The sequence below is a fragment of the Carcharhinus amblyrhynchos genome, chromosome 30 (assembly GCF_965287045.1).
Source record: "Carcharhinus amblyrhynchos chromosome 30, sCarAmb.v2.hapA, whole genome shotgun sequence".
NCBI classification, from domain to species: Eukaryota; Metazoa; Chordata; class Chondrichthyes; order Carcharhiniformes; family Carcharhinidae; genus Carcharhinus; species Carcharhinus amblyrhynchos.
The window spans coordinates 10,752,335-10,779,456 of record NC_137353.1 but is presented as its reverse complement, the minus strand read 5'-3'; the positions used below and the strand labels follow the sequence as shown (position 1 = coordinate 10,779,456).

At 44.3% G+C, this 27,122-nt stretch overlaps 1 protein-coding gene across 1 annotated transcript in view; it reads right to left on the bottom strand.

Annotated features, from left to right (window-relative positions):
• Positions 1-446: 446 nt before the first annotated feature.
• The window catches only part of LOC145360020 (putative pleckstrin homology domain-containing family N member 1), a 51,457-nt gene continuing 24,781 nt past the window's right edge, over positions 447-27,122 (bottom strand). Inside the window, exons 5-12 of the mRNA XM_080214920.1 lie at positions 25,040-25,126; positions 20,841-20,904; positions 14,430-14,563; positions 12,447-12,593; positions 6,998-7,084; positions 3,799-3,874; positions 2,139-2,215; positions 447-1,236 (exon numbers count right to left, since the gene is read on the bottom strand). Coding sequence (XP_080071046.1) covers positions 1,153-1,236; positions 2,139-2,215; positions 3,799-3,874; positions 6,998-7,084; positions 12,447-12,593; positions 14,430-14,563; positions 20,841-20,904; positions 25,040-25,126 — 756 coding nt within the window. The 3' untranslated portion in view covers positions 447-1,152. The remainder of the gene's footprint in view (positions 1,237-2,138; positions 2,216-3,798; positions 3,875-6,997; positions 7,085-12,446; positions 12,594-14,429; positions 14,564-20,840; positions 20,905-25,039; positions 25,127-27,122) is intronic.

The window sequence follows — 27,122 nt, the reverse complement described above, 5'->3', positions numbered from 1 at the left end:
AACTAAAGACATGAATGCAGCTTAAATCACTATTCGTTCATAGTTGAGGTCAGCCATGATCTGAGTGAATGGAGGAGCAGCTCGAAGAGCTGAATTTGCCAACATCTGCTCCTAGTTCCTATGGTTGTTAGGTCAAAATGCCTATCGGAGTTCACAATGTAAGCAGCTTCAGCGCATGGTTTGTAGATGTTCAAGAAGGTGGCCCACCAACCTCTTCTCAATAATAACCAGGGGTGGACAATAAATACCAGCCTTACTGGCGATGCTCATAATCCAAGGATAATTTAATTAGAATAGTTTTTAACTCCTTTCCAATTCAGCAGCAGCGATTCACCCTATGGTTCTATGGGTGCCATTCTGAGCATTGAGTCTCACCAAAATGTTCTTTCCCCATTTGTGAGGCTGGAGTTTAACCAAGGAAGTGCAACATCTGTCATTGACTCCATCTTCACCCAATATCTACACACTTGCAAATCCCAGATAGCGAGCAATAGCAGCTTAGTGGCTGTACCTCAGAGACATACTCCCTGACCACCATCTCAGGAGAGAGCAGCTAACACATGGGAGTTGCACCCAACAACTTTATGATAGACAGCATACTTATCTGGCTTACTGGAGATCTCAGTTTTCTCATTTCAAGTGACATTCTGATGTCTGGTGGCCATAGTAATCCAATCCATAGTAATCTGAACATGCTACCCAAAAGAGTGGTAACTAAACAAAAGAGTGCTATCCAAAAGAGTGGTAACAAAAGAGTGGTAACTGCTATCCAAAAGAGTGCGACTATGATTTTTCACATGCCAAGTTGAGAGTCTCAGTTGCCAGGCTGTCAGGAATTAGACAGAGGGAGAAAATGGAATGAAGACATACCCAGTTGAGGAGTGAAGTCAGCAGAAGTCAGCAAACAGGTTTGTCCATCTTCATTTGGCTCATGTTGAGTTGTGAGGCAGGGAGACGAACAATGATTATCTTAGAGAAGCAAGATGCTGGTTACTCACTCACTCCATTAGTGAGTAACAAAGTGACAGTTTCAAATCCGGTAAAGATGTTCAGTGCATCGACGTCTTCAGCATCATTGTCCTGAAGTCTTCACAGTTTCCAAGTATGAATGGGTCATTATGATAGTGAGCTTGAGTGTGTGCAATGACCATCCTAATAATGACAGCTCCTTCTCTTCTTGGGTGGTCGCGGGGGGAGCTGCCCATGGGAAGGCAGAGTGTTGTTGCTATAGTCCGGCTGACAGGAAAAGATAAAAGAGTGTTAACTCATTAACAAAATATCTTGAATATGAGTCCCTAAACACAATTTGTAATCCCCCCTAATCTGCACATTTTTGGACACTGAGGGGTAATTTAGCATAGCTAATCCACTTTACTTGCATATCTTTGTACACTAAGGGGCAATTAAGCATTGGACAATCCGTCTAAACTTCACATCTTTGAACACTAAGGGGAATTTATCAAGGCCAATCCACCTAACCTACACATCTTTGGACGCTAAGGTGCAATTTAACATGGTTAATCCATCTAACCTACACATCTTTGGACACTAAGGGTCAATTTATCCTGCTACTCCACCGAACCTGCACATCTTTGGACTGTGGGAGGACACAGGAGCACCCAGGAGAAACCCATGCAGACACAGGGAGAATGTGTAGACTTCGCACAGACAGTTACCCAAGGCCGGAATTGAACCTGGGTCCCTGGCAGCGTGAGGCAGCAGTGCTAGTCACTGGGTACCGTGCCACCATTAGGAGTTCAGTAAGATTTAACACTGAAGGGTATTTAACAGGATTAATATAGCAATTGAAACGTAAATTATTTGTACAAATGGAAGTCCATGGTTAATCTCTGATTTCATCATTGATAATGAAGTCAGGTTATATTCTGATTATGTGTTCCTTCCTGTTTAATTTCCTGCTATGTTCTGCACTGGGTAACCCAATACACACAGGTCTAAAAATTTGTGTCATCTTGCATGGACTTGGAAATTAAACTGCACAGCCAACACCTAAGAGTGTGCTTATGTTCCTTTATCCTTAACCGTTTAATTTAAACTGTTTCAAGTTAAACAAAATGAGCACAGACTAGTTAAACTACCAAACTTTTGATTTTTATAGGAGTTGAATATTGCCATACCTTCTGGAGGTGGAAGAACCATTTTTTATATTCGCCTGGCCTTGCGCATGAGACCTTCATAGGCTCCATCATATTGCCTTAAAGATGACAAAACAACAACAACTTGCATTTCAGTAGCATTTAAAGGAGTAAAACATTCCAAGGTGCTGCACCCAAGCACTACTTCAACTGGATTTTCTCACAGAACCATGGAAAGAAATATTGAGGTGGGTCAAAGCCTTGATCAGAAAGTTCAGAGAAGCATTTTAAAGAAGGAAAGAGAGAAATAGGGAGGGAGAGAAAGAATTCCAGAGCTTAGGACCAAGGCTACTGAAAACTTTGGACGGAATTTTACCAGCATGTCCACCTGAGGTTTATATGAACCCCCTCCTGAAGCTTAGGAGAGTGCTGTTCTCCGAGGCTCACTCTTGCCTCAGCTTGCTTTCAATTTTAGCTTTTTGTCAAGTTCCAGCCCTACTTTTCATAGCCAGGAGGGCAGGATAATCAAGTCAACTCAATGAATGCTTGATAATCAAGTCAACTTAACACTAGTCAACTCAATGAATGCTGCCAATATCGTTCAGCTGACCTGCCTGGAGGTAAATTGGGGACTTTTTTAAAAATCATTCGTGGGACGTGGATGTCGCTGGCTGGCCAGCATTTATTGCCCATCCCTAGTTGCCCTTGGTGGGAAATTGAGAGTCAACCACATCTGCGTGGTTCTGGAGTCACATGTAAGCCAGACCGGGTAAGGGCAGAAGATTTCCCTCCATAAAGGACATTAGTATACCAGACGAGTTTTGGTTTCATGGTCGTCAGTAGGTTCTTAATTCCAGATACTTTTTGTTGAATTCAAATTCCACCGCCTGCCGTGATGGGATTCGAACCCGCATCCCCAAAGCAGTTTCTGGATTAATAGTCTAGTGATAATACCACTAGCCATCGCTTCCCAGGAGATAGGTCTGAAAAAGAGCTGGCCAAGGCTATGGGTCACTCATGGATAGATCTCAAGATCACTTGAATAAAACTAAGCCAGGAATGATTGTACTAACGGCAACATCTCCACAGCAAGGTCATCACGATCTAACTGGCAGCCCTTTTGTTACCACTGGCTGGACTTGCAGATTTGGACGAGGTTAACTACATCTCTCTTGCAAGATGTTTGATCAACCAAAGAATGCGGACCTGATTCGAAAGATTTCTCCTCAATCAGCCTCAGTGAGGACACAAATTTCGACAAATGAGCAAAAGCACGAATGTAAACTGTATCAATCCAACTATTTGTTAGACTAAACTTTCAAGACCACTCACAGGCTATTCAACACTGGATGAATCCAAATGTGCCTTTTCCAGCACTGGATCCCAATCCTGGGTAGGAGCACTGGTGGATATGGGAAGGTACTGAGGCCAACTGTAGAGCTTTAAGTGTTGCTCCAGATGGGTTTGGGTAAGCTAATTCGGAGAGAATCCATAGATTGTAAGGCTCAGAAAATGACGAGATAGAGCAGTTAGCTACCGAACACGGAAATGTGGGGATTTACACTGCAGTTTCATTAGAAATGAAATCCGTTTTACTGAGGTGAGAGATTTCCACCAGATACAACCACATTCATAAATAATAAAAGGAGTGTGTATTAGTGGAAGATGTAAAAACAGAGTGAGCTATAGCGAAATGACTCACCTGTAATTTCGAACTCGAGGTGCCCCACACGTGCTGATCTTTCCAACGCTTTGATGCTCTGGGTAGGGAGTCTCCCCTGAGGTGGAGAAAATAATGATTAAAGGTCCATCCTTCTTCACTTCTACTGTGATCAGTAGGTTTTAAACACACAAATTAATCCAGATTTCAGTGTTCTGAAACATTAGGATCCAACCATATCATCAATGTGCTTGAATCAAAGCAAGATTTTAAAAACCAAAACCCCCCCCCCCCGGCCCCCAAAATCCCCCCCTCGGGACCCGGAGGCTTTTTAAAATATGTTGTTGGTTTTACCATGGCAACATTACGCTAAGTCTGAAACGAACATTGTGGAGGTAGCTCCAAAGAAACCACACCAAAGGCAAACAACAGGACCAATAGCGTCTATTATAGAACTGAACACCTCGCACTCCAGCCCTTGAGTGGCTGTAGGGGCAGTTTCCCGGGCTGGTCACCCCATGCCCCGAGTCACCTGACCCATGCTCTTAAAGGGGCATACATAACTAATCACTCTCCCATTACACCCAATTTTCGCCCCTTTCAGACACTTTCTCTCGTGAATGTGTCAATTTCTGTTAGATTCATAGAATCCTTTAGTGCAGAAGGAGGCCAACCAGCCAATTGAGTCTGTACCGAACACAATCTCACCCAGGCCCTATCCCCAAACTCCATTTACCCAGCTAATTCCTCTGACAATAAGGAGCAATTTAGCATGGTCAATCCACCTAACCACACATCTTTGGACTGTGGAAGGAAACTGGAGCACCCGGAGGAAACACACGAGGACACAGGGAGAATGTGCAAACTCCACACAGACAGTGACCCAAGCTGGGAATCGAACCCGGATCCCTGGCGTTGTGAGGCTGTAGTGCTGACCACTGTGCTATCATAGAGTTTTAGAGTCATAGAGGTTTACAGCAAGCATGGAAACAGGCCCTTTGGCCCAACTTGTCCATGCTGCCCCTTTATTTTAACCACTAAGCTAGCTCCAATTGCATGAAATTGGCCCATATCCCTCTATACCCATCGTACCCATATAACTGTCTAAATGCTTTTTAAAAGACAGAATTGTACCAGCTTCTACCACGACCCCCTGGCAGCTTGTTCCAGACACTCACCTCCCTCTGTGTGAAAATTTGGCCCTCTGGACCCTTTTCTATCTCCCCCCTCTCATCTTATATCTATGCCTTCTAGTTTTAGACTCCCCTACCATTGGAAAAAGATATTGACCATCTCGCTGATCTATGACCATCTCGCTGATCTATGTCCCTCATTATTTTATAGACTTCTATAAGATCACTCTTAAGTCTCCTACACTCCAGCAAAAAAAGTCCCAGTCTATCCAGCCTCTCCTTAGAACGCAAACCATCAGGTCCAGGTAGCATCCTAGCAAATCTTTTCTGCACTCTTTCTAGTTTAATAATATCCTTTCCATAATAGGGTGACCAGAACTGTACACTGTATTCCAAGTGTGGCCTTACGCATGTGTTGTACAACTTCAACAAGGCGCCCCAACTCCTGTATTTAATGTTCTGACCAACTTACAATGCTCTGACTAATCTGCTATCATACCTACTACAATGTCCGGAAGGGAGTTTCAGGATATTTACCCAGTGAAAGAACTGTGATATATTTCCCAATCAGGATGCTGAGTGGCTTGGAGGTGAACTTACAGGTGGTGGTGTCCCATGTGTCTGCTGCCCTTGTCTTTCTAGGCAGTAGAGGTTGGGAGTTAGGCAGCTGCTGTTGGAGGAGCCTTGGTGAGTTGCTGCAGTGTATCTTGTACATGGCACACACTGCTGCCACTGTGTCGTTGGTAAGAGGAGTGGTAGATGGGGTGCCAATCAAACAGGTTACTTTGATCAAGGGATAAAGCTGGATATTCACTCCACACCGGTAAACCATCCACCAAGCTTGTCTGAATGATAGAAATTATTTTGAGAAATGAGTACAAATCTAGATTAGGTGGATTGGCCCACGCTAAATTGCCCCTTAGCATCCAGGGATGTGTAGGTTAATTGGATTAGGTATGGTAAATGTACGGGGTTTCAGGGATAAGACAGTGGGGTGGGTCTGGGTAAGATGTTCTTTCAGAGAGTCGGTGCAGACTCGATGGGCCAAATGGCCTCTTCATGCACTGCAGGGATTCTATGGATTCTAATTTTCAGCGGAAGGGTTCTTGCTGTGATCAGGACACTCGAGGGTAGCAAAACATTCAGAGCCAACAATTCTACACAAAAATCAACCACGAAAGGTAACTGGATGTCACTGAACAATCAGCTTAAAGTAAAATAACCAAAAGATGTTTATGTCTCCCTTGCCATGGCTGTTGATGGGATAAAAGTGCGAATGAAGGTTTTTGCTGGCAGGAGGGTTAATGGGCTGAAGGGCCTCTTGCTGTGCTATAAAACTCTATCCAGAGTGAGGTAGGAATGGTATGGAGGTGGAGATTTGTGGTGTTTGTTACATACAAGATGCAGGTTTTGAATTCCAGCTCTGGGTTGAATAGCTAGTGCAGCACAGTGGCACAATAGTTAGCACTGCTGCCTCACAGCGCCATGATCCAGGTTCAATTCCACCTTCAGGTGACTTTATATGGAGCCTTCACGTTCTCCTTGTGTCTGCTTGTGTTTCCTCTGGCTTCCTTTCACAGTCCAAAGATGTGTAGGTTAGGTGGATTGGCCATGCTAAATTGACCCTTAGTGATCTAAGATATGTCGTTTAGGTGGATTAGCCATGGTAAATGTGTGGGGTTATGGAGATAGAGTGGGGAGAGGGCTGGATAAGATGTTCTGTCAGAGAGTGGGTGCAGATTTGATGGGTTGAATGGCCTTTTCTGCACTGTAGGGATTCCATGATTCTATGATTCCAGGCCATCGAGGTCTCACGTCATCTGGTTCAGCCTGATCCTAGGGCCAGATGCGGGACTGAACCATGAGTAACTCTGTGGAATGTTGAGCTGTTAGAGGTGAAGGAATCCATGAGCTTTTGGAACGTGGTATCGGGAAGTGTCAATGGCAGGAAATGAAGCAAATTGATTTCAGAGGGTATTTGTTGTGCTGAATAGGAGCTATAGATTATCCTTGCCATATAGGATGAACCGGAAATATTTCCTCTGTGTTGTACACTTTCACCTCTGTGTGAGTTTAAAAGTAGGAGCTGATATAAATGAAGGACTTACTTCATACTGAACAACGGTTTTCTGTTCATCGACAGAAAGCATAATGAGATCATCAGGAAATAAAATCATGATCCTATCTTCAAATACCTGTACAATGAGATTAAACAAGTTAAAAGAGAAATGGTACTGATAATAGTGAGAAATGATGTGGACATTTCTAATAGTCAGCGATTAGCAATATTATTGGCGGGCCACAAGAGAGTGGAGAGTGGTAATTGTCCACGTTACACACCCATGGCCAAATGTTGCAGCACGCTGTTGTTTAAGCTGAGAAACAGAGACTGACTTTCTTTTTCAGAATAGAAGCCCTCTGTAGGACTTCTGTGTCCTTTTCATAGAATCATAGAACCCCAACAGTGCAGAAGGAGGCCATTCAGCCTATCGAGTCTACACCAACCACAATCCTACCCAGGACCTATCCCTGTAACCCCACATATTGGCTCTGCTAATCCCTTGACACTAGGGTCAATTTAGTATGACCAATCAACCTAACCCCCACATGTTTGGACTGTGGGAGGAAACCGGAACACCCGGAGGAAACCCGCTTTATCCACAATAAAGTCCCACCCCAATGCATACAAAATGTTGATCATTCAAAATTGCACAGCCATTTCAATCCAAAACCAGAATAGAATAACACTTGGGGCAGAGTGTCTGAAATGTATGAAATGATCAAGGCTGGAGAAATAGGCATCCTCTGTTGAGTGGCGAGTACCCATCGCGAAAAGCTTGGATGCAGGTCCCGTAAAGACCCAAATGGAAGACCCACCAAGAAAACTAAAAATATCACTTCAAATTGTGCCCCTCACACCCATCGGACATTTCAAAGCACTTTGCAATTAAATAAATACTTTAAACGTGTATTCACTGTTTTAATGTAGGAAACACAGCAATCAATTTGTACACAGCAAACTCCCACAATCGCAATGTGATAATGACAGGATAATCTGTTTGTTGTGGTATTCGTTGAGGAATAAATATTGGCCAAAACATGGGGGAACTCCCCTACCTTTTCATATTCAGTGAAAGGATATGGGCTTCTTTGACTAGGCCAGTATTTATTGCCCATTTCAAATCGTATTTGAGAAGGTGATGGTGAGATGTCTTCCCGAACCGCTGTGGTCCCTGTGGAGTAGGTACACCCACAGTGCAGTTATGGAGGGAGTTCCAGGAGCTTGGCCCAGTGACAGTGAAGAAACAGCGATATGTTTCCAAGTCAGGATCGTGGAGGGGGAACTACCAGGGTGTGGTGTTCCCTGTTCTTCTAGATGGTAGTGGTCATGGGTTTGGATGGTGTTGTCTAAGGAGCCATGGTGAGTTCTTATCACGTATCTTGTGGACGCACCGCATAGAGTCTCTACCGTGCAGAAGGAAGCTTTTTGGCACATTGAGCTTGCACCAATAACAACCCAAGGTAAATGAGTTGACAGCACAAATCATTGCGAATGAGTACAGCCAATACAAAGACATGGTTGCGGGATGGTCACGACTGGGAGTTAAATATCCAGGGATATTAGACTGTTCGGAGGGACCAACAGGAAGGTAAGGGAGTTGGTGTAGCTCTGATATTTAAGGATGACATCAGGGCGGTAGTGGATTGATTAGGGATAATTAGCATGGCTTTGTGAGTGGAAAATCACGTCTCACAAATCTGATTGAGTTTTTTGAAAGGGTAACAAAGAAGGTAGATGAGGGCACTGCAGTTGATGTTGTAAAATGGACTTTAGCAACGCTTTTGACAAGGTATTGCATGGTAGGTTGTTGCATAAGGTTAAATCTCACACAATGCAGCTAAATGGTTACAAAATTGGCTTGATAATAGAAGCTAGAGGGTAGTTGTAGAGGGTTATTTTTCAAACTGGAAACCTGTGATCAGCGGTGTGCCTCAGGGATCGGTGCTGGGTCCACTGTTATTTGTCACTTATATTAATGATTTGGATGAGAATATAGCAGGCATGGTTAGTAAGTTTGCAAATGACACCAAGATTGGTGGCATCGTGGACAGTGAAGAAGGTTATCTTGATTGCAATGGCATCTTGATCAATTGGGCCAGTGGGCTGATGAATGGTAGATGGAGTTTAATTTAGATAAATGCGAGGTGATGCATTTTCATAGATTGAACCAGGGCAGGACTTACTTAGTTAATGGTAGGGCACTGGGGAGAGTTACAGGACAAAGAGATTTAGGGGTACAGGTTCATAGCTCCTTGAAAGTGGAGTTATAAGTTGACAGAGTGATGAAGAAGGCATTCAGCATCTTTGGTTTCATTGGTCAGAACATTGAATACAGGAGTTGGGATGTCTTGTTGAATTTGTACAAGACATTGGTAAGGCCACACTTGGAATACTCCATACAGTTCTGGTCACACTATTATAGAAAGCATATTATTAAACTAGAAAGAGTGCAAAAAAGATTTACTAGGATGCTACCAGGACTTGATGGTTTGAGTTATAAGGACACGCTGGGTAGACTGGGACTTTTTTCTCTGGAGTGTAGAAGGCTGAGGGGTGATCTTAAGAACATAAGAAATAAGAGCAGGAGTAGGCCATCTAGCCCTTTGAGCCTGCCCCGCCATTCAATAAGATCAAGGCTGATCTGACGTGGATCAGTTCCACTTACCCGCCTGGTCCCCATAACCCTTAATTCCCCTAAATCTTATAGAGGTCTATGAAATAATGAGGGGTGTAGATCAGCTAAGAACAAAAACAGCCTGGGAAACAGGCCCTTCGGCCCAACGAGCCTACGTCGCCATTTTAACATTACCAGTCCCCCCTCCACCCATGACCTTTATCTATGATTATGGCATTCCACGTCGAGGGAAACTAATTTAGGGTAGCTAGATAGTCAATATTTTTCCCCAAAGGTAGGGAAGTCTAAAATTAGAGGGCATAGGTTTAAATTGAGAGGGAAGAGGTACAAAAGTGTCCAGTGGGACAATTTTTTCACAAAGGGTGGTGAGTGTCTGGAACAAACTGCCAGAGGTAGAAGTATAGGTGGATACAGTTTGTCTTTTAAAACGCATTTAGACAGTTACGTGGGTAAGATGGGTATAGAGGGATATGAGCCAAATGCGGACAATTGGGACTAGCTTAGGGGTTTTAAAACAAAAAGGCAGCGTGGACAAGTTGGGCCAAATGGCCTGTTTCCATGCTGTAAATCTCTATGACTCTATCACTCCAGACAGAGAGTCGCCCAAGGCTAGGATTGAATGCGGGTCCTTGGCGCTCTGAGGTAGAAGTGCTAACCACTGTGCCACCATGCCACCATCTTCTGGTCTTCTTCAAGATAGCATTGTGGGATCTTTCACATTAACCTGGGAGGACGGACAAGGTCTGAGTTCTAACATCTCGTCTGAAAGATGGTACCTCAAACCGTACTAATACTGCATTGGGGGACCAGGCATAGTTTCTGTGTTCAAATTGCTAACTCATGGGTGAAAGGATCACCAACTCAGCCATGGCCAATGCATGTAAAAAAGAAAGTGCCGCCAATAGTTCAATGGATAAATGAACTCTAAAGAGGAAGATGTTTCTGTTGCTTCAGGGAGAGGGGAGAATGTCAGCTGACGTTCACCCTGGTCAATCTCCAGTGACGCTTGCTGGAACAGGCATGGTGTTAATATGAGAGCAAGACCGGGTCATAATTGGCTGTTATTTCTCTACGCTCCACTCACCATCCATACCCACGCAAGATTAATGGGTCTCAAATCTATCACAATTAGATGGTTGGCGCCCGGGGAACTTTACTCCGACAAGAGCCTATCAGCAAAGGAGAAAAATGGAAAGAAAATAATTGGGGGTAAGGAACCTTCAAGAGAAAAGCATAAAGAGTTGGTGGAATTAGCAGAGAATCTGAAGTGCCTAACAGAGGGAAAAAAAGAGGTGTGCACGTAAAGAAAGGAAAGAACGAGACAGAAAATTCTGGAAGGTAGATGAATAGATGAGGCAGAGAAAAGCACAATCTGGAAAAATTGTTCCAAGCCTTGTGATATTCCTACAGTGCAGAAAGATGCCATTTGGCCCATCGAGTCTGCACTGACAATGATCCAACCCAAGCTCTATCCCTTTAACTCCACATATTAATCCTCTAATCCCTACTACCTATGCATCCTACGATACTAAGGGGCAATTTAGAATGGCCAATGCACCTAACCCACACATCTTTGGATTGTAGGAGGAAACTGGAGCGCCCGGAGGAAACCCACACGGACATGGCGAGAATGTGCAAACTCCACACAGACGGTGATCCAAGCCAGGAATTAAGTACACGTCCCTGACAATGTGAGGCAGCAGTGCTAACCACTGTGCCACTGTGCCACCCACAATTGTTATGGAGTTCACCAAGTGGTGGATAGAGTGGAGATTGAACCCCTCTTCAGGAAGGGATGGGGAGATAGGAGGCTGAGGCACCCCTGGCTATTCTCACATGGGCAAATGCAGAATGAAGTCAGTTTGAACAAATTGCTTTGCTGTTTTTACTGATGGGTACGGTGCAGAGGACAAAGAAAAACAACCAGTGAGAAATGTCAAAATAAAAATTAGATTCAAAGGTGAGGAACAGAACAAAAGCAAAACTTAAAAATCCGCCGGCTATTACTGCTTACGCATTTCTCACAAGCGCCTCAGCGAGACGTGGTGAAAATATTTTCATTGTAAAGGTGAATCGACATACTTACAGTTAATCTTCCATTTAGCCTTTGATATCATATCTGTGCTGTGGCCAGTAATTTCCCCTCTGAAGCGCACACGCAAAGTCAGAAATTACCCACAGCTAACCGATAATCGTCACCGTGTTTCAATAACGAGATTAAAGACAGCGCTACCATTTAGTTCAAACTAAAGTAAATAGGAGTGAAGCACTGTTTCACATCAAACTACCATGCTTGCCATCTTCCTAAGTTGGCAAAGTGGTTGGGGGCATGCCCTCAATTGCATTTCCCACCCTAAGCCTCGAGTAGGGGAAGCCTGCAGCAAGTAGCTCATTTCCTGAATCCGCCCAAACCTGTCCACAATCTACAAGGCACAAGTCAGGAGTGGGGGTTTCCTCCGGGTGCTCCGGTTTCCTCCCACAATCCAAAGATGTGCGGGTTAGGTTGATTGGTCATACTAAATTGCCCCTTAGTATCACAGGATGCGTGGGTAAGAGGGATTAGAGGATTAATATGTGGAGTTAAAGGGATAGAGCCTGGGTTGGATCATTGTCAGTGATGGGCCAAATGGCCTCTTTCTGCATCGTAGGGATTTTATGTATGCCATACCACAAGGCTTGGAGCAATTTTTCCAGATTGTGCTTTTCTCTGCCTTATCCATTGATCTACCTTCCAGGACAACAAGAGAATTACAAAGAAACATTATTAATGAGTGCTGGAGTGTAAGACAGCCCCTGTGTACTTATTGACAGACTCTTCATGAATAGTCTAAGCAGATCTGTTAACCTAAATCTGACCAACCTCACTCTGTGCAAAGTTGATTTTCACCATGGACAAGTAAATGATCTTTCCCAGATGTTGGATAGGGCTTCCTTCCCAGTCTTTAATGGGATTCTGCAGCAGATATTTCTCCAGCTCCTGTCTCTTCCACGCCTCATCGCAAGGAACCTTTCCATCGGAACAAATAAACAAAGAAGATTAAATAAAATGCTGACATGTTTCCCTGTTGGGTGCACTCACAACAAGTTCAAAAAGAGAAAGCAAGCTCCTTCATTCATATCTCTGCGGCAAATTCAAGGAAACTAGTCCGATTACGCAGGGACCAGGAAGGATTTGAATTCTACTGAATTCTCCCTTCAAGAATTACAATCGAAGTAGCACATCTCCAGAAATATCACTCATACAAAGTAGATATAAATCCATAATATTGTCTTAACATTCCTGCTGTTCTCTTATTCCACTTTCTAGGTGCAAAGACAGATACAATTCATAATTACAAATTGTACCCTTCAATAATAAGAGGTCTGCACTGATGACCTTCAAAAAGGGAATAATTTGATGTCACTGATTTCATGTCCATAGTTCCTGACCCTCCTGTCTTTTTCTCTTTTGTCAATCCACTCGTATGTCGTTGGCATATGAAGAGAGATTGAACAGTTTAGGCCTTTACTCTCTGGAATTTAGAAGAATGAGTACACAAGATGATGAAAGGTATGGATAAAGTAGACGTGGAGGGGATGCTTCCTCTTGTGGGGCATTCTAGAACGAGAGGTCATTGTCTTAGGCTGAGGAGTAGCAAATTTAAACAAAGTTGAGGAGAAACTACCTTTTCCAAAGGGTTGTGAATCTGTGGAATTCGCTCCCCAAACTGCAGTGGATGCTGAGACAGTGAGTAAATTTAAGGAGGAGTTGGACAGATTTTTAATTGGTAATGTGTTGAAGGGTTATGGGGAGAAGGCAGGAAATTGGGGAATATCAGAATAGCAGAGTGGACTCAATGGGCCGAATGGTCTAACTCTTATGAACTTCTCAACATATGAACACTTAAGCCAAGTTATAAATTTCAACGATCATTTTTTAAATGACACCTTCCTTTAAATAGCAATGCCCCCCGCCCCCCCCTCCCTGTCACCCACACACACACCTCCCCCCCCCCGCCCCGCCAGCCACTCTGTGGCCCCATTGGATGGCCAATTGATTGCTTTCTTCTATCTTGTCTGAAGGACTGATCTTCATGGGTGAGCCTTGATACTGGATACTAACTGTTCACTTCAGCACATGAAGTGTAAAAACAGAGCCCATCCCCACACATACACCATCCAGATATATATATACGTCACCAGTGGATAGTGATCAGGAGCAGTAAGTCTGCTAGATTTCCCATTTTACTTGATACCACAACCATTGAGTGTCCCAACTAATACCCTGACCAATACTAGTTGACTTAATGCAGACCAGTGACAGAACCCAGGACTCTCGGAAATTATCTCGTATTAAACTTCCATCTGGAATTCTCTGACATTCTGAGTTAAAAGAGACTTTGGATGGTTCCAATTTACCAAGCAGATTGGTAACCCAGGAAAAGCTAGAAGGATTAAAACCAGTTCCAAGTCCTGCATAACTCTGTTGGTGAGATCCCTCTGACTCCTCACTGGACCCCTACACTCTTCCCCAAACCCTCGACTACAAACACACTGCCCCCATCCCCTCACCCTTTTGCTTTACACACATAATTTCTTTCTCTCCTGGCTTGACAAAGCAGCTGGGAACATTTAAATTCACTGGAATATGGCAGCCAGAGCTGCTAAAAGGAAGTATAACTTTGTTCCCTCCAACACTCCAGCACCAAAAAGGAAGGACTCCAGGATAATGTACTCTTCACTTACCTCAGGAAGCCGGGTTTGAACGTCCAGGCGAGAAATGTGAAGCTCCGATGCCAGCTACATTATTAGGATTGTCACCCTCAGAAGCCTATTAAGTCTAAATAAATAGTACATTTCTCACCAGTACAGATAACTTTTGCTGTTTGTGTGGACGATAGATGGAGGCCTTCTTCACTCTCCTTGGCAAATGAGCCATCCATATTCTAAACTCTTCTGGATCTGAACAAGTGATTACCCTCGAGTCAAACATGGACCCTGATGAAAAAATGAAACAGAGACAAATGAGGACAATTTAAAGCCTATTCTATTATGAAGCTATCCAGATGTCTGTTGTATTAGAACAGATTTTCCTACCCTTAAAGTATACAATGCAAAATCTCCAGCCTCAATTTAGTGTCATCTTATTTGCTTTAACCTTTAGTCTCCCATATCCTCAAGGTGCTAATGTTGTTTGTTGTGGGAAAAATTACCACTTCGGAGTCAGACTGGAGGGACAACAATACAGTTTATTTAATGAAGCTTCGTGGAGAAAAGGTACCAGTGCCCCGCTGTACTGGACAGCTACCTTCTCTCAATGAAACAATAGAAGCAGTCCACCTTTATACCCTTTACACAATAGGTGGACCAGACATGATTATCACATCGTTATGGTCAAATGGGTACAATATTTCTTAGCTCATTATTATGGACAGGTATAGCCATTATCATTTCAATATCACATTGTTCCATGAATGGATATATTTCTTCTTTAGCAATGACTTAATTTATTCTATTCTTGTAGTACATGGTTCCTTTGTGTTTATGCATTCCTGTTCTTAATCTCCCTATCAGACCACATTATCCCAGGACTATTTTTATCTTTTAAGGTGCCTGGCTTCCTGAAGTGTTTGTTCCCTGTTTTAATTCAATTAACTGTCTGTCCTGTGGTTTAAATTTTAAATAGTTGCCTGTGTTTGGAAGTCAGTGTCTGTGTTGGAAGTCAGTGCAGGTTTAATGCCTTTTCACCTCTTATGTGCCAGGCAGCTATTTTTATGCCAGGTACCCATCTTTATGGTTTTTTCTTCTGCCTTCATGTTCAAGGTATAAAATTGCCACAGCATCAGTGGAGAGTATGACACATAGAGATATCTGTATCTCTGGATTCTTTTTCAATTTTCTCATCACCCATTTCTCTGCCACCACTCACAAATTCCTCTCACATTTGCAGCTGTAGGAACTTGCTTTTGCCACATTAGAGAGATTTTCCTTGCCACATCAGCCTCTCACAGTTTGTTTTTTGGAATTTGTCTTGAACTTTGCCGTCCTGATATTCCATTGCCAAAGACATGAAGTATAATTGGGCTTTGGTCATTCTTAATCCTTCACCTGTTGCCTCTCTTTCAAAAACCACTTGATCCCTGAATAATACATTTGCAACCTGCTTCATACTACATCTTAGAATCGCTACAATGCAGAAGGAGGCCATTCAGCCCACTGGGTCTGCACCAACTCTCTGACAGAGCATCAGATCCTATCCCTCTAGCCCCAAGCATTTACACCACCAATCTATATATCTTTGGACACTAAGGGGCAATGTAGCATGGCCAATCCACCTAACCTACACATCTTTGGATTGTGGAAGGAAACTGTCATACACGGAGGAAACCCACACAGACATGGGGAGAATATGCAGACTCCGCACAGAGGGCGAAACTTTCCCACCCAGCTCACTACAGGAAACGTAGCAGGTGGGACATGAACCATAGAAAGGTCTGTTGACCTCAGGCAGGATTTTCTGGTCTTGGGACGAGTATGGCCAGAAAATCCCACCTAGACAGTCACCCGTGGCTGGAATCGAACCCAGGTCCCTGGCCAATCTATTGTAAGTCACAGTATTCAAGACACACAGTTTCTTGTGGACAGAAAATAGTCCTAACTTCTCCGATCTATCTTCATTACTGAAGTTTCTCATCCCTGGAGCCACTGTCATGAATCTTTTCTGCACTGTCTCTAATGTCATCACGTCCTTCCTAAAGTGTGGTGACGAACTGGGTTGAATATGAACATAAAAGTCATATTCAATCTTGTATGTTGTGTTTGTATTACAACACTCAGCATGGCTAAGCAATACTCAGTGTCACTGACCTGAAGGAGCATTGCTCCAAAAGCTCATGATTCCAAATAAACTAGTTGGACTTTAACCTGGTGTTGTGAGATTTCTTATTGAGGAGGGATGTAGTTGCATGATAGGCGATTCAGAGGAGGTTCACTCGATTGATTCCAAAGATGAGGGGTTTGACTGATGAAGAGACAATGGACAGTTTAGACCTATATTCCTCAGAGTTTAGAAGAATGAGAGATCTAATTGAGGTGTACAAGATGAGAAGGGGGATTGCCAAAGTAGACGTGAGAGGGTGTTTCCCCTTGTGGGTCAATCCAGGACAAGGGGTCATAATTTTGGGATAAGGGGTGGCAGATTTAAAACAGAGATGAGGAGAATGGATATTTTGCAAGGATATTTTGGCCCTGGAGGGAGTGCAGAGGAGGTTTACTAGGCTGATACCGGAGTTGAGGGGATTGAGCTATGAGGAGAGGCTGAATAAACTAGGCTTGTACTCGTTAGAGTTTAGAAGAATGAGGGGAGATCTCATTGAGACGTATAAGATGATGAATGGGATGGATAGGATAGAGGTGGAGAGACTCTTCCCGCTCAAAAAAGACAGTAGGACTAGGGGGCACAGCCTCAAGATAAAGGGGAGGCGGTTTAGAACGGAGTTGAGGAGGAACTTCTTCACTCAAAGGGTGGTGAATCTCTGGAATTCTCTGCCCGTTGAAGTGGTGGAGGCTGCCTCGCTAAATATTTTTAAGAAGCGGGTTGATGGGTTCTTGATAAGAGAGGGGATTAAGGGTTATGGGGAGAGGGCGGGAAAGTGGAACTGAGCCACAACAGATCAGCCATGATCTTATTGAATGGCGGGGCAGGCTCGAAGGGCTAGATGGCCTACTCCTGCTCCTATTTCTTATGTTCTTATGTTCTTATGAATGTACTTATCTCAAGGGCTGGTGAGTCTGTAGAATTCGCTGCCCCAGAGTGCGGTGGATGCTGGGACATTGAGTAAATTTCAGGAAGAGGTGGACAGATTTTTAGTTAGTGAGAGTTTGAAGAGCTATGGTGAATCGACGGGAAAGTGGATTTGAGGCCAAGGTGAGATCAGCCATGATTGTATTAAATGGTGGAGCAGGCGAAAGGGGCTGAATGGCCGACTCCTGCTCCTAGTTCTTATGTTCTTATGACTTACAGCTAATCAAACAGGGAAGAATTTGATCCTTAGAAATATATCAGCCATTCCTTCGCAGTCGCTGGGTCAAAATCCTGGAATCCCCTCCCTAACGGGTCAACCCACAGCACGTGGTCTGCAGCGATTCAAGTAGGCAGCTCAGCACCACCTTCTCAAGGGCCAACTAGGGATGGGCAATAAATGCTGGCCTAGGCAGCAATGCCCATGCCCCATGAGTGAATAAAATAAAAAGTCTGAAATGGGTGTGAACCCAGGTCCCAGAGTTGGATTTCACCTGTTATGGAAAGTGTTTTGCTGAATTTCTGGCGAGTTGAAGTGACTATCGAGAGTGACATCATTGTTTTGAAGAACAGAGCAAACGTAGTCACGGAGAACACCTCCCTTGTTATTGCTGCTTTCTAAAGGGCAGCCTTCGCATGAACACTCGATCTGCCTCAATAAAAAAATCCCAGCTTGGTGCTGGCTGACATTTGAAACTCTGAATTAAAAGGTTGTGGGTTGAAAACTCAAACAGAGATTTTACACTTCGCTGTCGTCCTGAGGGAGTGCTGCATTAGAAGGGCGGCACAGTGGTTAGCACTGCTGCTTCACAATGCTAGGGAGCCGGGTTCGATTCCCAGCTCGGGTCACTGTCTGTGTGGAGTTTGCACCTTCCCCCCGTGTCTGCGTGGGTTTCCTCCGGGTGCTCCTGTTTCCTTCCACAGTCCGAAAGAGGTGCATTGGCCATGCTAAATTCTCCCTCAGTGTACCCAAATAGATGCCAGTGTGTGGCACCTAGGGGAACTTCACAATAACTTAATTGCAGTGTTAATGTGACACCAATAAACTTAAACACCACTTTCAAAGGGGATGTTAAAAGCAGTTAAGGGATGTTAATCAAAGAAGAATAGGGTGTCTCGGACAACATTCCTCCCTCATCCAGTACCAATAAGAAGTGATTAAATACTTATTTGTCTTGCTATTGTCTGTGAGACCTGTGTTTGGGAAAGATCTGCCGAAATGTAGGCCTTTTGTTTGAAATGTTTGAGTATCAGCCCAATTGGATTAAGACTCTGGAACTCAACTCAATTCAAACAAGACAGATTTCAATCAGTCCAACATGAATCTAGTTGATCTTTCTCTTCACCCTAGATATGACATTACATTCTGCACTCTCTCGTTTCCTTCTCTATGAATGGTATGCTGTGTCTGTATAGCATGCAAGAAACAATACTTTTCACTGTATGTTAGTACATGTAACAAATAATAAATCAAATCAAATCCCAGAGACGAATTTTACCCTTAAAGAAAATGTTTTGATGAATAAATCTACAAATTAATTAAGTAAAATTGATTGCCGCATTTCCCCAAGTAGTGAAAGCTATTTCAAAAGTAGTAAATTAGTTTCAGAGATCTGGGTGACACAGTGGCACAGTGGTTAACACTGCTGCCCCATCAGAGACCCAGGTTCAATTCGCAGCGTGGGTCACTGTCTGTGTGGAGTTTGCACATTCTCCCCGTGTCTGCCTGGTCTTCTGGGTGCTCTGGTTTTCTCCCACAGTCCAAAGATGTGCGGGTTAGGTGGATTGGCCGTGCTAAATTGCCCTTTAGTGTCGGGGGCGGGGCGGAGGGTTGCTAGTTAGCGTAAATGCATGGGCTTACATGGACATGGCCTAGGTGGGATTGTGGTCAGTGCAGACTCGATGGCCAGAATGGCCTCCTCCTGCACTGTAGGATTCCATGGTTCGATGATCTTCATGATAGCCTGAAACTGAGGAAAGGTGCTATAATAATGTTAATTTTTTTATTTGATCAACAGCACAGAGTGCCTGGTACAATGGGCTACTGTAATCTCAAGAAATGTAACAGAAAAGAAGCTCCTTTGTCTGAACTGGATTATTTACTTGATGACCACCCTACACTTGAAGTTATTGTTAAATGCAGTTAGCTGATTTCTCAAGATGCAATCAATATATATGATGGACTGACAGCTTGTTGATTATTAGGTTAAAGTTTATTTATTAGTCACAAGTCGGCTTATATTAACACTACAATGAATTTACTGTCAAAATCCCTTAGTCGCTACACTGCAGCACCTGTTCGACTACACTGGGGAGAATTTAGCATGGCCAACACATCTTTTGGACTGTAGGAGGAAACCAAAGCACACAGAGGAAACCCACACAGGCACGGGGAGACTCCGCACAGACAGTGACCCACACAGGAAATTGAACCCAGGTCCCTGATACTGTGAGGCAGCAGTGCTAACCACAGCGCCACCATACTAGTATGCCTTATCTTGTTCTATTTATCAAGGGTAGTTTAATATGTGAATGGTGACTAATTGTAGAACACTTGGTGTCATCCAGCCCCACACTATCTCTGACAGCTGTCTAACTAGATTTCAATGTCCATCAGCTCCCAATGGGGCTGTGGGTAAACTTTCTCTGCAAACTTTGTTGGTATTTGGAGGGCTTTGAATATCTGATCATTTTGATGGAGCTATGAGAAAGAAAGACTCACATTTGCGTAGCACCTAATCACAACCCTCTGGATGTCTCAAGCATTTTACGACTAGTGTGTTTTTGAAGTGTGGTCACTGCTGCAATGTGGGAGATGCGGCAGCCAATTTACGCACAGCAAGCTCCCACAAATAACAAGGTGATAATGAGCGCACCATCTATTTTTATCATGACGTGGAGATGCCGGAGTTGGATTAAGATGGGGCACAGTAAGAAGTCTCACAACACCAGGTTAAAGTCCAACAGGTTTATTTGGAATCACGAGCTTTCGGAGCACTGCTCCTTCAGTGGCTATAGTAATGCGGCCACTCACTGGATGAAGGAACAGCTCTCCAAAATATAGAAGATAGGAACAGGAGGAGGCCATTTGGCCCTCCGAGCCTGCTCCACCATTCAATCATGATCATGGCTGATCATCCAACTCAACAGTCTAATCCTGCTTTTTCCCCATAATCTTTGATCCCATTCGCCCCAGGTGCTATATCCAGCCGCCTCTTGAATGAATTCAATGTTTTGGCATCAACAACTTCCTGTGGTAATGAATTCTACAGACTCACCATTCTTTGGGTGAAGAAATGTCTCCTCACCTTCAATATTCTACCCTAAATCCTCAGATTGTGACCCCTGGTTCTGGACTCCCCCCACCATTGGGAATATCCTCCCTGCGTCTACCCTGTCTAGTTCTGTTAGAATTTTATAAGTCTCTATGCGATTCCCCCTCATTTGTCTGAATTCATATTTTTCTGCTCTTACCGGTAATTTCAAAAGTGTCTTTCATCGTTGCCTTGACTGAAATCCCAGACAGTGGTAACAATCCCTGGAAAATAAAGAGGGTATTAGTGAAATGTTAGCCATTCTTTTGTTCCATCCAGAGTGAGGCAGTTGTGATTTTTTAAGGTTCACTCTTTATCCCCCCCAAAAGTGTTTAGAAACTTTTGTTATTCAATCATTTCACAGGAAACCCTTCTCTCCAGTCAACAGTTTTCCCTCTAATTGTTTGTGTGACAAAATCTCTCGTACACATGTTGCTGACTCTCGCTTCCATTCATTGTACACAGCCGCCTTACACAATCACGTCGCTCGCACAGTCCCTCAAGTGCAAGGTTATTCTTTTTTTATCCGTTCATACTGACTGGCCAGCATTTATTGCCCAACTGTAGTTGCCCGAGGGCAGTTGAGAGTCAACCACATTGCTGAGGCTCTGGAGTCACTTGTCAGCCAGATTGATTAAGGTCGGCAGATTTCCTTCCCTAAAGGACATTAGTGAACCAGACAGGTTTTTCCAACGATTGACAATGGTTTCATGGTCATCAGTAGATTCTTAATTTCAGATATTTTTTATTGAATTCAAATTCCACCATCTGCCGTGGTGGGATTTGAACCCGGGTCCCCCAGGACATTAGCTGAGGTCCTGGGTTAATAGTCTAATGACAATACCACGAGGCCATCGCCTCCCCTATATTATTATCCCAGAATCCCTACAGCGCAGAAGGAGGCCTGTTATCCCGTCAAGTCTGCACCGAACACAATCCTACTCATAAAAGGATCTCTTTTATCTGTCTCCCATAGACACATGTCCTTCTACATATGTGTCTATTACACGCAGATGTGGAGATGCCGGTGTTGGACTGGGGTGGACAAGATGAGAGGTCATGTGATGCCAGGTCACAGTCCAACAGGTTTATTTGAAATGACAAGTTTTCACAGCACTGCTCCCTTGTCACCTGAAAAAGCCTTGTGATATCAAATAAACCTGTTGCACTAAAGTTTTAAAGTTTCTTTATCAGTGTCACAATTAGACTTACATTAACACTGCAATGAAGTTACTGTGAAAATCTCCTACTCGCCACACTCCGGTGCCTGTTCAGGTACACTGAGGGCGAATTTAGCATAGCCAATGCACCTAACCAGCATGTCTTTCGGACTGTGGGAGGAAACCGGAACACCCAGAGGAAACCCACGCAGACACAGGGAGAATGTGCAGACTCCGCACAGACAGTGACCCAAGCTGGGAATTGAACCCAGGCCCCTGGCGCTGTGAGGCAGCAATGCTAATCACTGTGCCACTGCTATAACCTGGTGTGATTACACACAGATTCCTCCCACAGACTATTTCCATTTCACTGTAAGTGGAGGTTATTCCCTCCCTTGGTTCCAACCTCAACCAGAGACCCTTGGAGAGCCAGGCTTCAGGCAATGATCTGACCCCTCCCCACTCTGGAGTAGAACTATCCATCCAGCAAGACTAGAAGTTCAGGAAATCACCCTGCCTCCTCTCACAGGGAGTGGGGACGAAAGTTTGGGTAGATTTCAGGATCACGTGGGTAACACTTCTCGCCTCTTGAGGCAGAACAACGTGGGTTAAAGTTCCAGTCTGGGACCTGAGTGTGGAAATCAAAGCTGAAACCCCGGTGTGGTACTGAGGAAGTGCTGCATTGTCATTTGTCTCTTGGAGAGATGTTAAATAGATAGGCGGGAAGTGAGTGCGCTGGAGGGTGCAGAGATTTACCAGAACGCTGCCTGGCTGGGAGGGGCTGAGTTATGAGGAAAGGTTGGACAGGCTGGGGCTGTTTGCCTTGGAGTAGTGAAGGTTGAGAGGGAACCTGGTAGAAGTGGGTAAGATTATGAGGGGCAGAGATAAGGTGGATAAGGAAGCACTTTCTCCATTAGTAGAGGGATCAATAATCAGGTGGCATTGACTTAACGTAAGGGATTAAAGTTTAACGTTTATTCATTAGTGTAATAAGGAGGTCTACATTAGCATGCCAATGAAGTTACTGTGAAAATCCCCTGGTTGCCACACTCTGGTGCCTGTTCGGGTACACTGAGGGAGAATTTAGCATGGCCAATGCACCCTAACCAGCACGTCTTTTGGACTATGGGAGGAAACCGGAACATGTGGAGGAAACCCACACAGACACAGGGAGAATGTGCAGACTTTGCACAGATAGTGACCCAAGCCAAGAGTTGTACCCGGGTCCCTGGCGCTGTGAGGCAGCAGTGTTAACCACTGTGCCACCCATTGGCTCAGAGGGAAGTTGGGGAGAAACTTTTTTACCCAGAGGATGGTGGGAATTTGGAACTTGTTCCTTGAAAGGGTGATTGAGTCAGAAACCCTGATAACATTCAGCTTTTTTTCAAGTTATTTACCATTGCCACAAGTAGGCTTACATTAACATTGCAATGAAGCTACTGTGAAAATCCACTAATCGCCACAGTCCAGCACCTGTTCAGGTACACTGAGGGAGAATTTAGCATGACCAATGCACCTAACCAGCACGTCTTTGGACTGTGGAACAAAACCGGAGCACCCAGAGGAAACTCAGGGAGGCACAGGGAGAATGCACAGTGAGACAAGCTAGAAATCGAACCCAGGTCCCTGCTGCTGTGAGGCAGCAGTACTAACCACTCTGCCAACCTACCGCCCATTTAATAATTAATTAGATATTCACTTGTGTTGCTGTAACCTCCAGGGCTATGAACCAAGCACTGAAAAATGGGATTAATGTAGTCACATCTTTGTTGATTGGCCTGGACACAATGGGCCGAATGGCCTCCTCCTGTGCTGTAATCATCTACAAATCAAGGAATCCGTGGGGTGTTAGGTGTCAGGTGGAGGGAAAAGATACGGATTTGACGAGGAATTAATCCTTGCTGTCCAGGCCAATAGCCACCCCTGATTCAACATGACCAAAGCAGGTTCTCTGATCGTTACCATATTGCTGTGCACAGATTGGCAGCCACATTTCCGAGATTTCAGTGGTGGCCCCACTGCAGAAATAATTAGTCAGCTGCACAGCACTTAGGGATGTCCTCCGGTCATGAAAGGTGAGTAAGGATCTTCCTTTCTATAATCTCAACTTTTTTTTATTCATTCATGGGACATGGGGTGGCACAGTGGTTAGCACTGCGGCCTCACAGCACCAGGGATCTAGGTTCGATTCTCGCTTGGGTCTGTGTGGAGTTTGCACTTTCTCCCCCTGTCTGCGTGAGTTTCCTCCGGGTGCTCTGGTTTCCTCCCACGGTCTAAAGATGTGCGGATTGGCCATGCTAAATTGCCTCTTAGTGTCAGGGTGACTAGCTAGGGAAAATACATGGGGTTATGAGGATAGAGCCTGGGTGGGATTGTGGTCGGTGCAGACTTGATGGGCTAAATGGCCTCCTTCTGTACTGTAGGATTCTATGGACATGGGTGTCACTGGCTGGCCGGTATTTATTGTCCTCCTTGGTTGCCTTTGGAGGGTAGTTGAGAGCCACATTGCTGTGGCTCTGGAATCACCAGGTAAGATCAGCAGATTTCCTTCTTTAAAGGACGTTAGTAACAAGATGTTTTTTTTCTGACTGTTGACAATGAAACCGTTGCTTTCATTGTCATTGGTTTCAAGGTCATCAGTAGATTTTTAATTCCAGATTTTTTTAAATTGAATTCAAGTTCCACCATTTACCATGGTGGGATTTGAACCCTGGGTCCCCAGAACATTCGCTGAGTTGCTGAATTAATAGTCTTGTGATAATACCACTAGGCCATCACCTCCTCTCATTGTCTTCTCCCAGGTGAGAGATGTCAAATATCTTGGGCTCAGAAATACCAGGCTGGACAGTAACCTGGAAGAAGGAGGCAGCAAGACAAGTCAATTTCCTGCCCTTCTCCCTACATCACGCCCCCCTGGAACAGCCCTAATTCCCCCGTCCCCCCTCCCTAACCCTCCCTCCCCCCCAAACAATACTCACTCTCCTCAACATGTCAAGGAGGTGAACAATAAGAGAGAGGTTTGTAGCGTACTGGTGGGTCTCAGGGGATGAAATTGGTCCTCAGCACTCTCATATCAGCAGCCCATTTCAGTCTCTAACTATTGGATTCAACGGAAACGTACAAGGCTGTTGTGTGAGGGGACTTCAACCCATCGTTCTGTAATCTGATTTAAAAGGAACGAGAACACATAGATTTTTACCTGATAAATAAACTTGTTTTTCTCATTGTCAACAGCCAGAATTAATAGGTGTAATGGAAAGAGAACGAGATGCCTTCGACCCTCTTCCTGCGGAAATTACAAAGAGGACGTGAGGTTAAATTTTTCGATCGCATTGTTTGATTGGCAATGTATCATGGCACAGTGGCACAGTGGTTAGCACTGCTACCTCATAGCGTCAGGGACCTGGGTTCGATTCTGACCTCAGGTCAGTTTGCACTTTCTCTCCATGTCTGCGTGGATTTCCTCTGGGTGCATAGTTTCCTCTCATTGTGAGGTCGGGTTAACTAGCCATGATAAATTGCCCCTTAGTGTCAGAGGGATTATGCAGGGTAAATACATAGGGTGGGATTATCATTGGTGAAGACTTGATGGGCCAAATAGCCTCCTTCTGTCCTGTAGAGATTCTATGATAGAGCAGTAATCATTGCAAAAAGCTACTCATGCGAGTATATGAATTGGCTGGTCAAGCCTACTCTGCCATTCAATAAGATTGATCTGACTGTAACCACAACTCTACAATCCCACTGATCCTGTAACTTTTCACCCCTCTTGTTTATCAAGAATCTATATAGCTCTACCCTCAAAAATATTTAAAGACTCTGTTTTCACCGCCTTTTGAGCAAGTTAAATTTTCTCTGAGAGAAAAGAATTCTCCTCGTCTGTGTCCTAAATCCCTTTTATTTAACCAGTGACCTCTAGTTCTAGGTTCTCCCACAAGAGGATACATCCTCTCCGTTTTGTCAATATCCCTCAAATCTCAATCAAAGTCACTTCTTCTCTTCAAAACTCCAGCGGATACAAGCTTAACCTATCCAATCTTTCCTCACAAGACAACCCTTCTATTCCTGGAATTAAACATGTGGCATGGTAACACAGTGGTTAGCGCTGCTGCTTCACAGCTCCAGGGACCCGGGTTCGATTTCTGGCTTGGGTCACTGTCTGTGTGGAATTTGCACATTGTCCTTGTGTCTGCGTGGGTATCCTCTGGGTGCTTCAGTTTCCTCCCACAGTCCAAAGATGTGGGGGTTAGGTTGATTGACCATACTAAAGTTGCTCTTAGTGTCCTGAGATGCATAGGTTGAAGGGATTGGCAGGTGAATGTGTAGGGATATGGGGGTACGGCCTGGGTGGGATTGTGGTCAGTGCAGACTTGATGGGCCAAATGGCCTCTTTCTGCACTGTAGGGTTTCTATGATTCTAAACCTTCCCTGGGTCATCTAGACTCGAAAATTGAGTGAGACAGTGGCAAAGTGATTAGCACTGCTGCCTCACAGTAACAAGGACCCAGGTTCAATTCCAACCTTGCGGAGTTTGCACACTCTCCATGTGTCTGTGTGGGTTTCCTCCGGATGCTCCGGTTTCCTCCCACAGTCCAAAGATGTGTGGGTCAGGTGCATTGGTCATCCTAAAACTGACCTAGTGTCAGGGGGATTAGCAGGGTAAATATGTGGGGTTACGGGAATGGGACCTGGGTGGGATTGTGGTCGGTGCAGACTTCCGCACTGTCAGGATTCGATGAAACATTGGCTCTATTCTCTTTCCTACAGATGCTGTCAGACCTGCTGAGATTTTCCAGCAATTTTTCTGTTTCCAATTCCAGCATCCACAACATTTTGCCTTTAACCTTCCCTGAACTGCTTCTAACACATTTACATGCTTCCTTAAACAAGGAGACCAATATTGAACACAGGGCCCCAGATGCGGTCTCGCCAATGTCCAGTAGAACTGAAGCATAACATTTCTGCTTCTGTGTTCACTTGCCTTCACAAATAAATGGTAACAATCTACTAGCTTTCATAATTACTTGTTGTACCCCATGAGCAGGTTTAATTGTATGTGACAAGTTGAGTAAGTGATTAATGTATAACTGTAATTATCAGTGAGGCACAAAGCGTCATCTTGCTCCACTCACTGGTTTCTGCCACTGATTCTTAATGATAAATGCATCTGACTAAAATATTCCACTCTAAACCTTCGTTACTGGGTTGGTCTTGCCCATGCTTTGAGTGACTGGCTCAGTGGGCCAAGGGCTATGGGATCTTTCATTAATGTGCTGCTCATC